Source organism: Lemur catta, chromosome 2 (assembly GCF_020740605.2).
Source record: "Lemur catta isolate mLemCat1 chromosome 2, mLemCat1.pri, whole genome shotgun sequence".
Classification (NCBI taxonomy): domain Eukaryota; kingdom Metazoa; phylum Chordata; class Mammalia; order Primates; family Lemuridae; genus Lemur; species Lemur catta.
In genome coordinates, this window is record NC_059129.1 from 80,543,276 (window position 1) to 80,556,077 (window position 12,802).

A 12,802-nucleotide genomic window follows, 5' to 3' on the forward strand; every position below is an offset into this window, starting at 1 on the left:
TTTTCTAATAATATATAATATATACATAAACTAGACAAACCAAATATATAGAACCAGATAATTAACAGCCAAATTTTGTGGGCAACTATTAATAATAGACTTTGATAAGCTAGGGATTTTAGATAGGACAGAAAGACAAAACATGACCTCTATCTTCTAAGAGTTCAGAAGCTAGATGAGGAAACAACATAAAATGACATATAAAACAATGCAAAAGAATTTAAGATAGTAACAAATTGAGTTACAGTGACTATAAGGACCATAAAAATCAAAATGTTTAATTTAATCATTTGAGAGGGCCTCATGGAGAAGCACTTGAGAAGACAATAATAAAGGAGTATATGATGAGATGGATAGGAAGCATTCTAGTAAGGGGAAAAATTTTAAAAGGTATTATAGAGACTTTCCTAATTGTGGAATTTTAGAGGTAGAAAGGTCCCTAGAGATTATCTAGATTAATCCAATAGCCTCCTTCAGAAACGAGCAAACCGAGGCCTAGATGGATTTAACAATACAAAGTCAGAGAGAGAGAATAAACAGCCTAGAATACTGACTTCCTGATTCATTTGCGCACAGTTATAGAGTATGAGCCACGATTATGGTAGGTGCTAAAAATCAGGCTGCTTAAAACTCAATCTCGTCCCCTCAGAAAATTTTGGTGCAAGAGATTTTTAAAAATACTTAAAATAATAAAAAAACAATGTATGAGAGTATTGTAATTGATATCTATACTAATATGTACAAAGTAGTATGAATTCATAGAAGAAATTAACATAGTAACATTATTAACATAATAGGGAGGGTGGCAATATGCCGATAGTTTCACTGAGGAAATGACATTTAAGCTGAGGAGAGTGGCACTGAGATAGAATTTTGGTTGCACAAATATATGGAACTGCCAAAGATATTGGTGACTTAAGTAAAGTTAGACTGTTCTGTTCAATAAACAAAGAATGACTGGATTCAGTGTAAGAAATAGATTTAAAATAAAAATAAAGTTAAAAAGAAACAATAAGGCCAGAGTATAAAATACACTGAAAGCTAAAATGTTTAGACGTAATATGTGGGCAAACAAATTTACTAAGGGCCTAAGTACTTCATATATATAATTGCATTTAATCCTTGAAATACCCTGTGAAAAAAGCATATATTATTTCTATTATGCAGATTAGGAAAAAAACTCAAAGAACATTATGTAAGCTGCCTGATTCAAAAATTGGATAACAGAAAGATACCACCATCCAGGTCTTTTGATTCAGAGTACAGTGTTTTTTCCATTATCAAATAGCTGCCTTTATTTTTACTGTTCCCCCTTAGTCTGGAATACATGTCACTGCAAATGTCTTTTCATTCTTTAAGAATTGGCTCAAATATCACCTGCTCGCTCCTCCTATAGAACTTCAATCACTATTATAAAGTATCACACACTGTTATTATTGTTTATACAACTGTCTTAACTATTAAACTAGTCTCTCAGGGTACAGGACTGTGTTTCATTCATCTTTTTATCTCAGTGTCCAGCAGAATACCTGAAACATAGTTGTTTATGAAAAAGTAATTACAGAACAAATGATTGAAACAGAAATTCAAAGGCTTTTTTTTTTTTTTTAGTATGCGATAAAGAAAAGCAAAGTTTTGGGGTTTTGTTTTTATTTAGTTCCTTATTCCTTTAAATTACTGACAACTTATTCTTCCAGATCCAGGTACTAAATACAAAATAAAGTGAGAATAGGTCTAGTTATAGGGTTCTAAGTTTTAATGAAGTTCTATGGCTTGAAACTTGTTGAATCTTTACCTAACCTATGACACCCAAAATAAGAGAAATTCCCAGGGTAAAGTAGAAGATGACCTCAGGCCAGGGGGAAAATGAAGTCAAGGAAATGAACAAGAAAGCTTTTGGGATAGACTTGTTATGAGATGATAAGAATCTACGTGAGAATAACATTAAAATAAAGGGGAAAAAATCTACATTTTGATAGAACAGATAATCATCTTAGACAGAGACTAAATGCAAAGTCCTTTGGTTAAGTCCCCTTAAAAATGGTCTTAAAGTCAGTCCAAGGCTAGATATTAGAAGCCTTCTAGGGCATTAATACATAACATAGAATAAATACAGATAATGACTTTAATGGTGCTCCAAAATCATCCTGGTGTTCTAGAATCAACTAAACTGTTTTGACACTTTCAAAGAAATGCAAAAATATTGTAGAACCAATTACTTAATTGCTAAGTAATAGGCATACTATCTCATTTAATCCTAGCAATACCCTGGTATTCAAAAATGGTATGTCACTGGTTCACAAAACTGAATATTAAGACTAAAGTGTCTTATAAAGATAGGCCTTGTTAAATCAAAGTGAAGATGCCAAAGTTTAACAACTTATGTACGTAGCATTTTATAATTTATTTAATAGTTTCATATACACTATCTGATATAAGCCTACAGTAAACCTGTGTGATAGATATTACTACTCTCATTTCTCGTATGATGAAACTGAGGTACAGAAAGGTTCAGAAAAGGCTATGATATTAGAATGAAACTCAAATCTGTTTTATAAAACTATACTTCCAAAATTCTTTCCACTAATGGTTTTTCAATAGACAATTATAAATTTATTCTAACAACTTCAGAGTCCATCAAAATTTCACCTTAAAATGAAGCAAATTTATTAAATAAAATAGAGCTATGATGAAACAAATATCAAAAACATGCTAAGTTTTCAAATAATAAATATAGCATCGTTAAGCTTTAGATATTAACAACACAGAAACAGACATCTCAGGAGAATCTGTATAAAACTTTGCCTCATGAAAAGGTTAACTAAAATCTTCTTTTAAAGACTTGTTTAAAAAAAAAGACTTGTTCAAACTGAACAATATTAATATTGTCAAATTTAGACTTTAAGAGGACCAAATTACTTTTTACTTATACAGTTGGGCTTTTTTAAAAAAAATTTGTAATAGCTTAATTAAAGATTTTTATATAAGATTATAATCACAGATGATTTTTGTCTCACAAGTAGTTTTTCTTAATAATTAAAAACACAAGCTCACATTTTCCATCCAGAATTACATAAGGGGGCATTTAAGTGAAAGGAAAATGAAAGAAAACACATGAAATAAAAAAAAATGTAAGTAACAAACCAATATTATACAAATCCCTCTTTTACACTTTAACACCCTCAAATGACATTGTCATTCTTGCCCTAGTCTTTAAAAAAAAAAAAAAAAAAACATTTTCTACAATTAAAGCAAGAATTATGATTTGTGGAATTTTCTGAGATAAGCCCCCATACCCCTGCCATACTAACCCCCAAAGGATCATAAGTGCTCCTATCTTCTTGTTTTAACTCCCACTGTTTCCTGTTTACACTGCCCCTTCTCCTCTCTTATTTCTCCTTTTAAAACTCCCACCCTATGTTCAAAAGCTTGTGACAATGAAAAGGATTAATAATTAAGTGGCCTATTTTTTCTAATATTTACATGGTCATAAACATGATGATGAAATATTTAGAACTGAATACTCAAAGTGTTTATGAACTAAACCAGCTCAACTCCTTCTTCCTCAATGAGGTCTTCCTGACAACTCTAGCCCATTGTCATTTTCCCTTCTTTGAAACATTCATTTGGCATTTAATCATATGTTGCCTTGTGACCTCTTTATTACTGTTATATTGTATTGTAATTTCATTCTTGTTCTGTCATTTAAGTTTCATGTGTGCATATTTGTTACCAACTAGATTTCAAACACATTAAAGTATATTCTTCTTTTATATATACCCAACAGAGGCCAGTATCAGGTGTCCCATAATTTGCTGCATTAATGTTTTGCTTTTGTCTGTAACATTTTATATTTCCTTTTTTAAAAAACCTTACTTCTGATTACATATTTTCTATGCTTAAATAAAAACTGAAACTCATTATGTTTCTTTCCTCAGAATCACCATAAGTGATAGCCACAGGAATTTAAAACATAGCTATTTAAGAGCCCTGATGTTATAGCACACTCTAGTGATCAACTATGAAACTACAGCTCCTTAATATTTTAAGAGTTCTATAAGTTATTTATCCAAAGAAAATTTTACAATTCCAATAGATATTAATATTTAAAATGCAAAAATATTACAAAAATGATCTTAATTTTATCTTCAAATTTATATATATGTATGGAATGCAACATAACTCACTACATTAGCAACAAATTTTACTTGAAACAGCTACAGTTTTAATTCATTTATTCATTCAGTCATTCACCAGTACACTAAGCATCTACTATATGCTAGGAACCATTCTGAACATTGGTGAAACAATGATGAGTAAAGAGAGATACCTTCCTTGCTCTCATTGAACAGAGTTAAATACATAGACATGAAAATACTTGTACAAACATTAAAGAATCACACTAATAAATTACAATTGTGGAGAAGTACAATGAAGAAAAAGACCTATGAGAACATATAACAGGAAAACTGCTCCAGTAAGGTAAGTCAGACTTCTCTAAAGAATATGACTGAATAGAAATTGAAAGAAGAGTCAGAGTCAACTAGTCAAAGTTAGTAAGGAAGTGGAAAGAAGTGTATTTGAGAACTAAGAGAAGGCCAAGATGGCTAGAACACAGAGATTGTGTTACAAAATAAAGCTAAAGAAGGTTGGCAGGAACCAGATATGCCTTGAAGGTGATGTCAAAACTTCTAGCTTTTAATCTAAAAGCAGTAAGCCCTGTATTTTAAAAATACACTGGCTCAATATATTGGAGTAAAAGAAGAAAGGCTATGACAAGTCCAGTCAGGAGGACTCAGGTGAAAGCACACAGTACTCGGCATGAGGGTGATGGCATTGGAGATAAAGTTTGGATTTGAGAAATATTTAAGAAATAAACTGGAATGCCCTAATGATAGACTATTAGTAAGGAAGATGGATGTGTTAAAGACTTGAAAATGCTATTTATTGAAGAAGAAAATTCATTAAGAATGGGTTGTTTTATGTTTTGTTTATATTTTTGTTTGATTTTGGTTTTATGAGATTGGTATGAGGAAAACATTAAGTTTGGTTTTGGACATAAAGTTTGAGGTGTTTCTGAACATTCAAATAGGATGGAAAGATCAGGTAGACAGTTAAATATCTAAGTCTAAAGCTTAGATGATAGTTGTGGGCAGAAGATACAAATTTTGAGTCTTTAGTATACATCTGATAACTGAACATATGCTCATAAAATGGAAAGTGTAGAAAGAATATAAAGTGAAATGAGAAAATGACCTGTAACTGAACTTCAAGTGTGATAAGTCATATAAAAAGTCCATAGTGTTGGCAATATGAAGGTTACTGCTGAACTTAGCCTGGAGTATTTCAGTTTAGTAATGGCGCTGGAAGCCAGAATGTGTTAAGAAGTGAGTGGGAGTTAAGAGCTCTTTTGAGAAATCTGGCTGTGAAGGGGGTGAAGAATTGGTAATGATAAGGCAATGGCTAGAAGAAAGTATGCCCAGACCACATGAGAGAGACCTGAGCACATTCAAAACCAGATGGGAAGAATCTAGTTAAAAGGAAAAAGCTGAATAAATACAAGAAAGGAAAGGAACAATTAATAGTTTAAGGCTGCTAAAGTGGGAATGGTTACGATAAAAGCATTGGTATTGACCTAAGAAAGGAGAGATAACTTTTCTATCAAAAAACAAGAAAGGGGCCGGGCGCAGTGGCTCACGCCTGTAATCCTAGCACTCTGGGAGGCCGAGGTGGGTGGATCGCTCGAGGTCAGGAGTTCGAGACCAGCCTGAGCAAGAGCGAGACCCCGTCTCTACTAAAAATAGAAAGAAGTTCTACGGACATCTAAAAATATATATAGAAAAAAATTAGCCAGGCATGGTGGCACATGCCTGTAGTCCCAGCTACTCGGGAGGCTGAGGCAGAAGGATTGCTTGAGCCCAGGAGTTTGAGGTTGCTGTGAGCTAGGCTGATGCCACAGCACTCTAGCCAGGGTGACAGAGCAAGACTCTGTCTCAAAAAAAAAAAACAAAAACAAGAAAGGATAAGATGAATATAAATAGAGGCATATTTGTGTGTCTCACAGTAGGAAAACAAAGAAGTTACATGTATTTCTATTTAAAAACATGATCTATAGGATATCATTTATTATACAACTAATAGAACCAATGATATTCTTATATTTTTCTTATATCAAAAGGACTATATTCAGTTTTTTAAAATATAAATAATATGGAAAAATGAAACTAGGGTCATTACAGAGATACCAAATACCCAATTTTTTAAAAAGAATTTTTTTAATTTTTAAAAATGTAAAAGATTTTCATTTAATTAAAAAAAATTTGGGATAAAAAAACCCTACTAATGAGAGAAATATAATAGTGACTATTTCAAAATGTTTATTATAATTATGCATATTATGTATGTCTTAATGGAATATATGTATAAAATATATACGTATTATGTAAGACTATATGTTTGTATGTGTAAAAATGGCACTCAAATGTAGTAGGACATAAACATCACTTTTACCGTGAGAATTTAACAACCCTAGGAGATTACCTGTCACTTAGGAATGGAATAAATAATCTTACCTCAGCATCTTTTAAGAAAACAACTAATAAGACACTAGATAGTTTTAAATTGTTTCAGTTCAGTAGTTTTCAGTTTACCATAAAATGTTCAACAAACATTTGTCAGTATTTCATTTTTTTTCCCGAAATACATTTTTGAAGCTAATTTATTTAAAAGTATATATTCAAATACTGTTAATACATTGAAGATTATCAGCATATTAACTTCTATTGTCAGGTGTATTCATTTTAATAATTCAAGAATAAAGCTTCTTCTACCATCTCTTAAATGAAGAGTAATCCTAGAGAATGCCAAAAGGATTTGATTCAAAAAAATCATTTTTAACTACTTACTTAATTCAGTCAGGATTTCTTAGTATTAGATAATTAAAACAAAATGTAGAAATAAACTGTTGAGTCTAATATACTTTTTCTTCATAATGCTATATATACTTCTATTTATTTAATTACTTGTTTAAAGTTTTTCTTCTCTTTTAGACTGTAAATTCTATATAGGTAGGGGCTATGTTCATTTTATTCACCACTATAACTCTATTACTTAGCATAATGTCCAATGTAAAGCAGATAATCAATAAATATTTGTTTGCTAATTTTAAAACTACAAATGTCTTACATTGCACCTAATTTTATATTGATCAGCCTATCATAAACATTAAAATTTTATGTATAAATTAATATGTAAAAAGGCTTAATCTCTTTCTTATGTTAGAGCTCCACTTAAGATTTTTATTTTAAAATAGCATTCCACTGTTAAATGTGTTTGAAAAGTTAGGGAGGTGGACCAGATGACTTAAGATCCTTCCTAGTCTCCGATTTTCTATATTATATGAAAATGGCTCAAGAACTTTGCTCTTAAACATACATCTTGGTAATAAGGAAGCCAGTTATAGTATCAACAATAAAAATATGTCTAAACATTTCATCTAAACCAGTAGTTTCCAAACAATTGTCAGAAGACTTCTGACAGTTCCTCAGAGTTGCTTACAAGGCAAATAAGGTGAAGTTAAACTAGCATATTTCCCAGTCCCTTCTCTTTAAGTCAGAGAAGTTTATGTTATTGTTTGATACAACAGAATTGGACATAACATTTCATTTTTATTAATAAAAAGGGTTTAGGAGAAAAGAAAAAGGTTTGACAGTGAGTACAATAAAGGGTTTATCATTATACAAAACAGAACATCAGCCTGGTCATAACTGTATTTTTAATCACATTTTTGTTTTGTCTAAAACATTCTAGGGAGTAATATCTTTGGGAGTTGTCGTGTTAGCAGATATAAGAAAAAAAATCTCCATTCAGTTAAACAACTTGAAATTTTTTTTTTCTTCCAACATCAGCCCACCTAATGCCCCAAGATTGTTCCCTTTTGACCAACAATTAAGACAATTTATACACCATGCCGGGGAAGCTATTTTGTTTTTAAATATTGCTTTTAAATTATGGATAGATTTTCATGTTTCATGGAAGCATTTAAAATATCAAACATTTGTTTAAAGTACATTGAACTTTAAAACGCAATCTCAAAAAAAACAGCCAGAGAAACAACTGGAATACCCAAAAGTCTGTTGACAGATATACAGATAAACAAATTGTGGTAAACCCACACAATGAAATACTATTTTGCAATAAAATGGAATCAACTGATACATATCACAACATGAATGAATCTCGAAATAATTTTGCTGAGTAAAAGAAGATTTTAAAAGCGGTACATAACTGTATGATTCCGCTGATGTAAAACTCTAAAATATACACCCTATACTGACAGAAGCAGATTAGTATTTGCTTGCTGAGGGGTGGGGGAGGGGGTTCAGGGTAGGGGATAGGCAAGGGAGGAAGAGATTGCAAAGGAGCACTGAGGAAACTTCTGAGAATGATGATTATGTTCACTATCTTGAATGTGGTGATAGTTTCACAGATGTATACATATGCCAAAATTTCACAATGTATACTTCAAATATATGAAGTTTATTTTAAACCAATTATACCTCAATAACTGCTTCAATAAAAAAGAGGGGAAGGAAACACACATGTTAATTTTAATTATGAATGTAAAAGAATGTATAAAAATCTGACTCAAATCTTTAAAGATTATTTCAGACATAAAACTACCATAGACTGTTTTAACGTAGAAAATGTATTAGTTTTAAGTTTAGTTTATTACCTTACAACTTTTGGAGTCTGAGAACTTTCAATTCCTTTAAAACAAACTTTTTTTACATGATCTCCTGAACTATGACCAGTCACAGACTTTTTTTCTTCTACTAAAAAATCACGGAATGACTTGGATGATACTGAATGTTGAGAAGATGCCCTGCAACAGAAAGCAAGCATAGAGCATGTTAAAACATCCATTTTGTAAAACGACATTCCTAGAAGTTATAAGGGAACAATAATGTGTAACATTGAGAATGGATAACAAAAATTTTACAATGGTATTATATAATTACAGTGTCCACTGTGATGTCAGATCCTTGCTGCCAACTGTTAAACAATCAAAACTATGCCATAAGAAAAAGCAATCAACGGAAACCAACTCGAGATAATCTAGATGTTGAAATTAGCAATGATATTAAAATAGCTATTCAAACTATGCCACAGATAACAATAAAAGAAATGTTCAGAATGAATTAAAGAATAGGTAAGCTCAACAAAGAAAAAGAAACTATAAAAAAGAATAAAATGGAAATCAAGAATTTTTATCACAATATTTAAAAAACAAAATTCATTGAATGAACTGAAGAGTCAGTTCATTTTTTGAATATGAAGAACAGGGAGAAGAAAAGATTGATTGAAAAAAAAAATAAGCCAGCCATGGTGACTTATGGGATAATATCAAAAGGTCTATCATATGTATAATTGTCATCCCAGACGCAGAGAGAGATATGGGAAACAAAAATATTTAAGGAACAATGCCCAAAAATTCCCCAAATTTGGTGGAAAACATCAATTTAAAGATTCAAGAATTTTGGCAAACCCCGAAGAAGATAAATATAAAGAAAACCATACTTAGGCACATCATAAACAAACAGCTAAAAACCAAAGATCCTGAAAATCCTGAAAGCACCCACAGAAATACAACACAATATAAAAACAACTAGCTTGTTACTAGAAACAATGAAGGCCAAGAGACAATGGAAAGACATTTTTAATGTGATGAAAGGGGGAAATAAATGTTAATCCAGAATTCTGTGTCCATGTGAGTGAGCATGGAAAAGGATCCTCTCCAAGTCAAGCCCTGAAATAACTACAGCCCTGGCTGAACCTTGATTGCAGCATTGTGGAAAATCTTGAGCCACAGGCAGCCAGCTATGATTCCCGACCCAAAGAAATTATGAAATAAAAAATGTTGGTTGTTTCAAGCTGCTGTTTAGGGAAAATTTGTTATGAAGCAATAGATAATACAAGATCTAGAGGAATTAAAAAGCCAATAAGGAAATATAAACAACTTGATGCAAATAAATTTGACAATTTACGTGGAATGGACAAATACCTAAAAAAAAAAAAATTACCAAAGATAACAGAAAATCTATATATACCTATGCCTATTTTTAAACATTGAATTAATCTCACCAGTTTTTCTGAATTATAAAAATCACCATAGAAGATAAGGGGGTTTCCAATAAAAAAAAGACAAACTTTATATGGAAATACAAAGAACCTAGTGATTAGCCAAAGCATTCTTTAAAAAAAAAAAAACAAAAAACCCCACAAAGTTGTAAGAAGACAAAACAAATCACAGTAATCAAGACAGTGTGCCATGGTTTGAATGTTTGTTCCCTCCAAAACTCCTGTTGAAATTTAATTGCGATGTGATGGTATTGGGAGGTGGGACCTTTGAGAGGTGTTTAGGTTCTGAGGGCTCCTCACAAATGCATTAACGCCATTATCAGTGGGAGTGGGGTGGTCCCTCTCGCTCTCTCTCACCCTTCTGCCACATGACACCTTCTACCATGTTATAATGCAGCAAAGAAGCCCTTGCCAGATGCCACCGTGATATTGAACATCCCAGCCTCCAGAACTGAGCCAATAAATTTCTGTTCATTATAAATTACCCAGTCTGTGTTATTCTGCTATAGCCGCACAAAACGAACTAAAACAGTGTGATCCTGGCATGAGGACTGAGAAACAGATTTCTTTAAATAAGTTCTATTGTGCTTTCCACTGACTATGCCATAATTTGAAACAGTGTTTTATTTCCCACAATTTGACTGTCCTAACTCATGGGCTTTAGCTATTTTCCATTTTAACTGCCACAGAAACTTTATGGAGAAGCATTTGTAGACATTTGTATCTACACAAAAATTAACCAGGATTTTGTTCTTCAGCTAAAGCAGCCCTAAAATTTTGCTTTAAAAAATAAAATCTCTAGCTCTAAAAAGTTAAATAACTAAAATTATTTTATATAAGTTAGCTCTAAATGGAATTTGGAAGAACTTACATTCAGACGTCAAGCCAGGCCACAAAGACTGTGCATTCTTCCACACATGATGACTGGTAAGAAATGTTCTATTATTTCTCCAACTAAAACATCTGATATTGAAAAGTGGCCAAATCCCATATACACTTGCTGTTTTCACATTAAATTTAAAATTCAACTGGTTAGAATTTCATTTTAATGGAAAAACCAGTTATCTTTAATATTTTCCACTGCCACACCCAACTGCAGGCAGCAGTACAACTTTATACTGGGAGTTATATAGACCAGGTGAGTGATTTTGTGAATAGACTAGTGAAAATCCTACCACAAACACAAGCAGATTTAGAGAGCTAATTTGTGACTTGCTAATGAATTGCACATTAACCATAATATTGTCATAAACATAGTAAAAAAAATCTGCTAAAGAAATAAAATCTCACTGGATGATTCTTCAGATGATGAAGACGTATCTCTACATATTAAAAAATTTATAGATAAATCACCACAGTCATGAATACATTCTGTAAATAAATCTGTAAATCTGATTAAAATGTTAATTTCAGATTAATTTACTTTTTCAAGGCAGAGCAAAGTTTAAATTTTTTTAAACCAATATGTATAAGGGATGTTCTCAGGAAAATAATCAATTCCATTTTTACTTCAAGCATATATTATATATATTTATATCCTATGTGTATCTGATTAAAAATCAAGTGATATATTGAATAATGTGGTTACCTCATAATTTTAAAATTATACAAAGCAATGTATGACATTGTATTCACTCAATAATTAATATTATATCTAGAGCTCAATTTTAAATACCTTGTAGCCTTGTAAGAATTCAAGAAAGAAAATTATTCAACAAGGTTATTTATACTAAACATGTATCAAAGTTCCTAAATACTGAACATTAACTATTTTATGTAAATGTATTCTTTAAATTCTACAAATGTTTCTGATCTATGCCATTAACTTAGAATAAAATTCCTATGACCTAACAAATTATATGTATATATTTTACATATATATTTATTTTAAATATAGATGTATATTCATATAGCATATTTATATATATCATATATATTTTACAAAGCTCACTGTTTAATGAGTACAAATAAAAGCAGTACACATATGCAAAAGAAGTTCACAGAAATGAAAAGATCCTTAAGATAATAAAAATATAGTCATGCATCATTTCACTGTGCTTCACAAGTACTATGTTTTCACAAATTAAAGGTTTGTGGCAATCCTGCATCAAGCAAATCTATTAGCACCATTTTTCCAACAGCATGTAAATATATACCTCACAAGCAAAAAATTAAAAGGCTGCTCTTTAGAGAAACTGACAGACTAAGGAGACCAACAAGCAAAGATACGGAGATAACAGACATAGAGAATGAGGGTCTCCAAAGGATACAGCTAGGTCATTCCACAGTTACACCTATTAGTAGACCTGTTTCACATAGGCACACGGAGCTTCCAGTTATAACTTAAAAACAAAATAATCCATCAATAAACCAATAAAGTAAAACATGATAAAATAAAACATATAGAGAGAAGAATGAATAAAACAGGAATGTAAGTCAATCGCTATTTTTAACTTTCTATAAGTATGATTTTTTTTTGCTGCTTGGCTCCTTTTGTTCAATATTATATTGGTGAGATTTATCCACTTTGTTGTATTTAGTTATAATTTGTGCTTTTTTAATCCCCGTGTAGTATTCTACCATAAAAATAAACTGTAATTTATCCATTTACTGCTGATACTTAGGTTGTTTCCCATTTTGGCTATTACAAATAATGATGATA

General features: G+C 31.3%; 1 protein-coding gene across 2 annotated transcripts in view; it reads right to left on the minus strand.

The window, feature by feature from the left end:
• Positions 1-12,802, minus strand: part of IBTK (inhibitor of Bruton tyrosine kinase) — a 70,468-nt gene that overhangs the window by 3,909 nt on the left and 53,757 nt on the right. For both annotated transcript variants that reach the window (XM_045543940.1, XM_045543939.1), the window contains exon 26: positions 8,735-8,884. In XM_045543940.1, the coding sequence (XP_045399896.1) occupies positions 8,735-8,884 (150 nt within the window). The remainder of the gene's footprint in view (positions 1-8,734; positions 8,885-12,802) is intronic.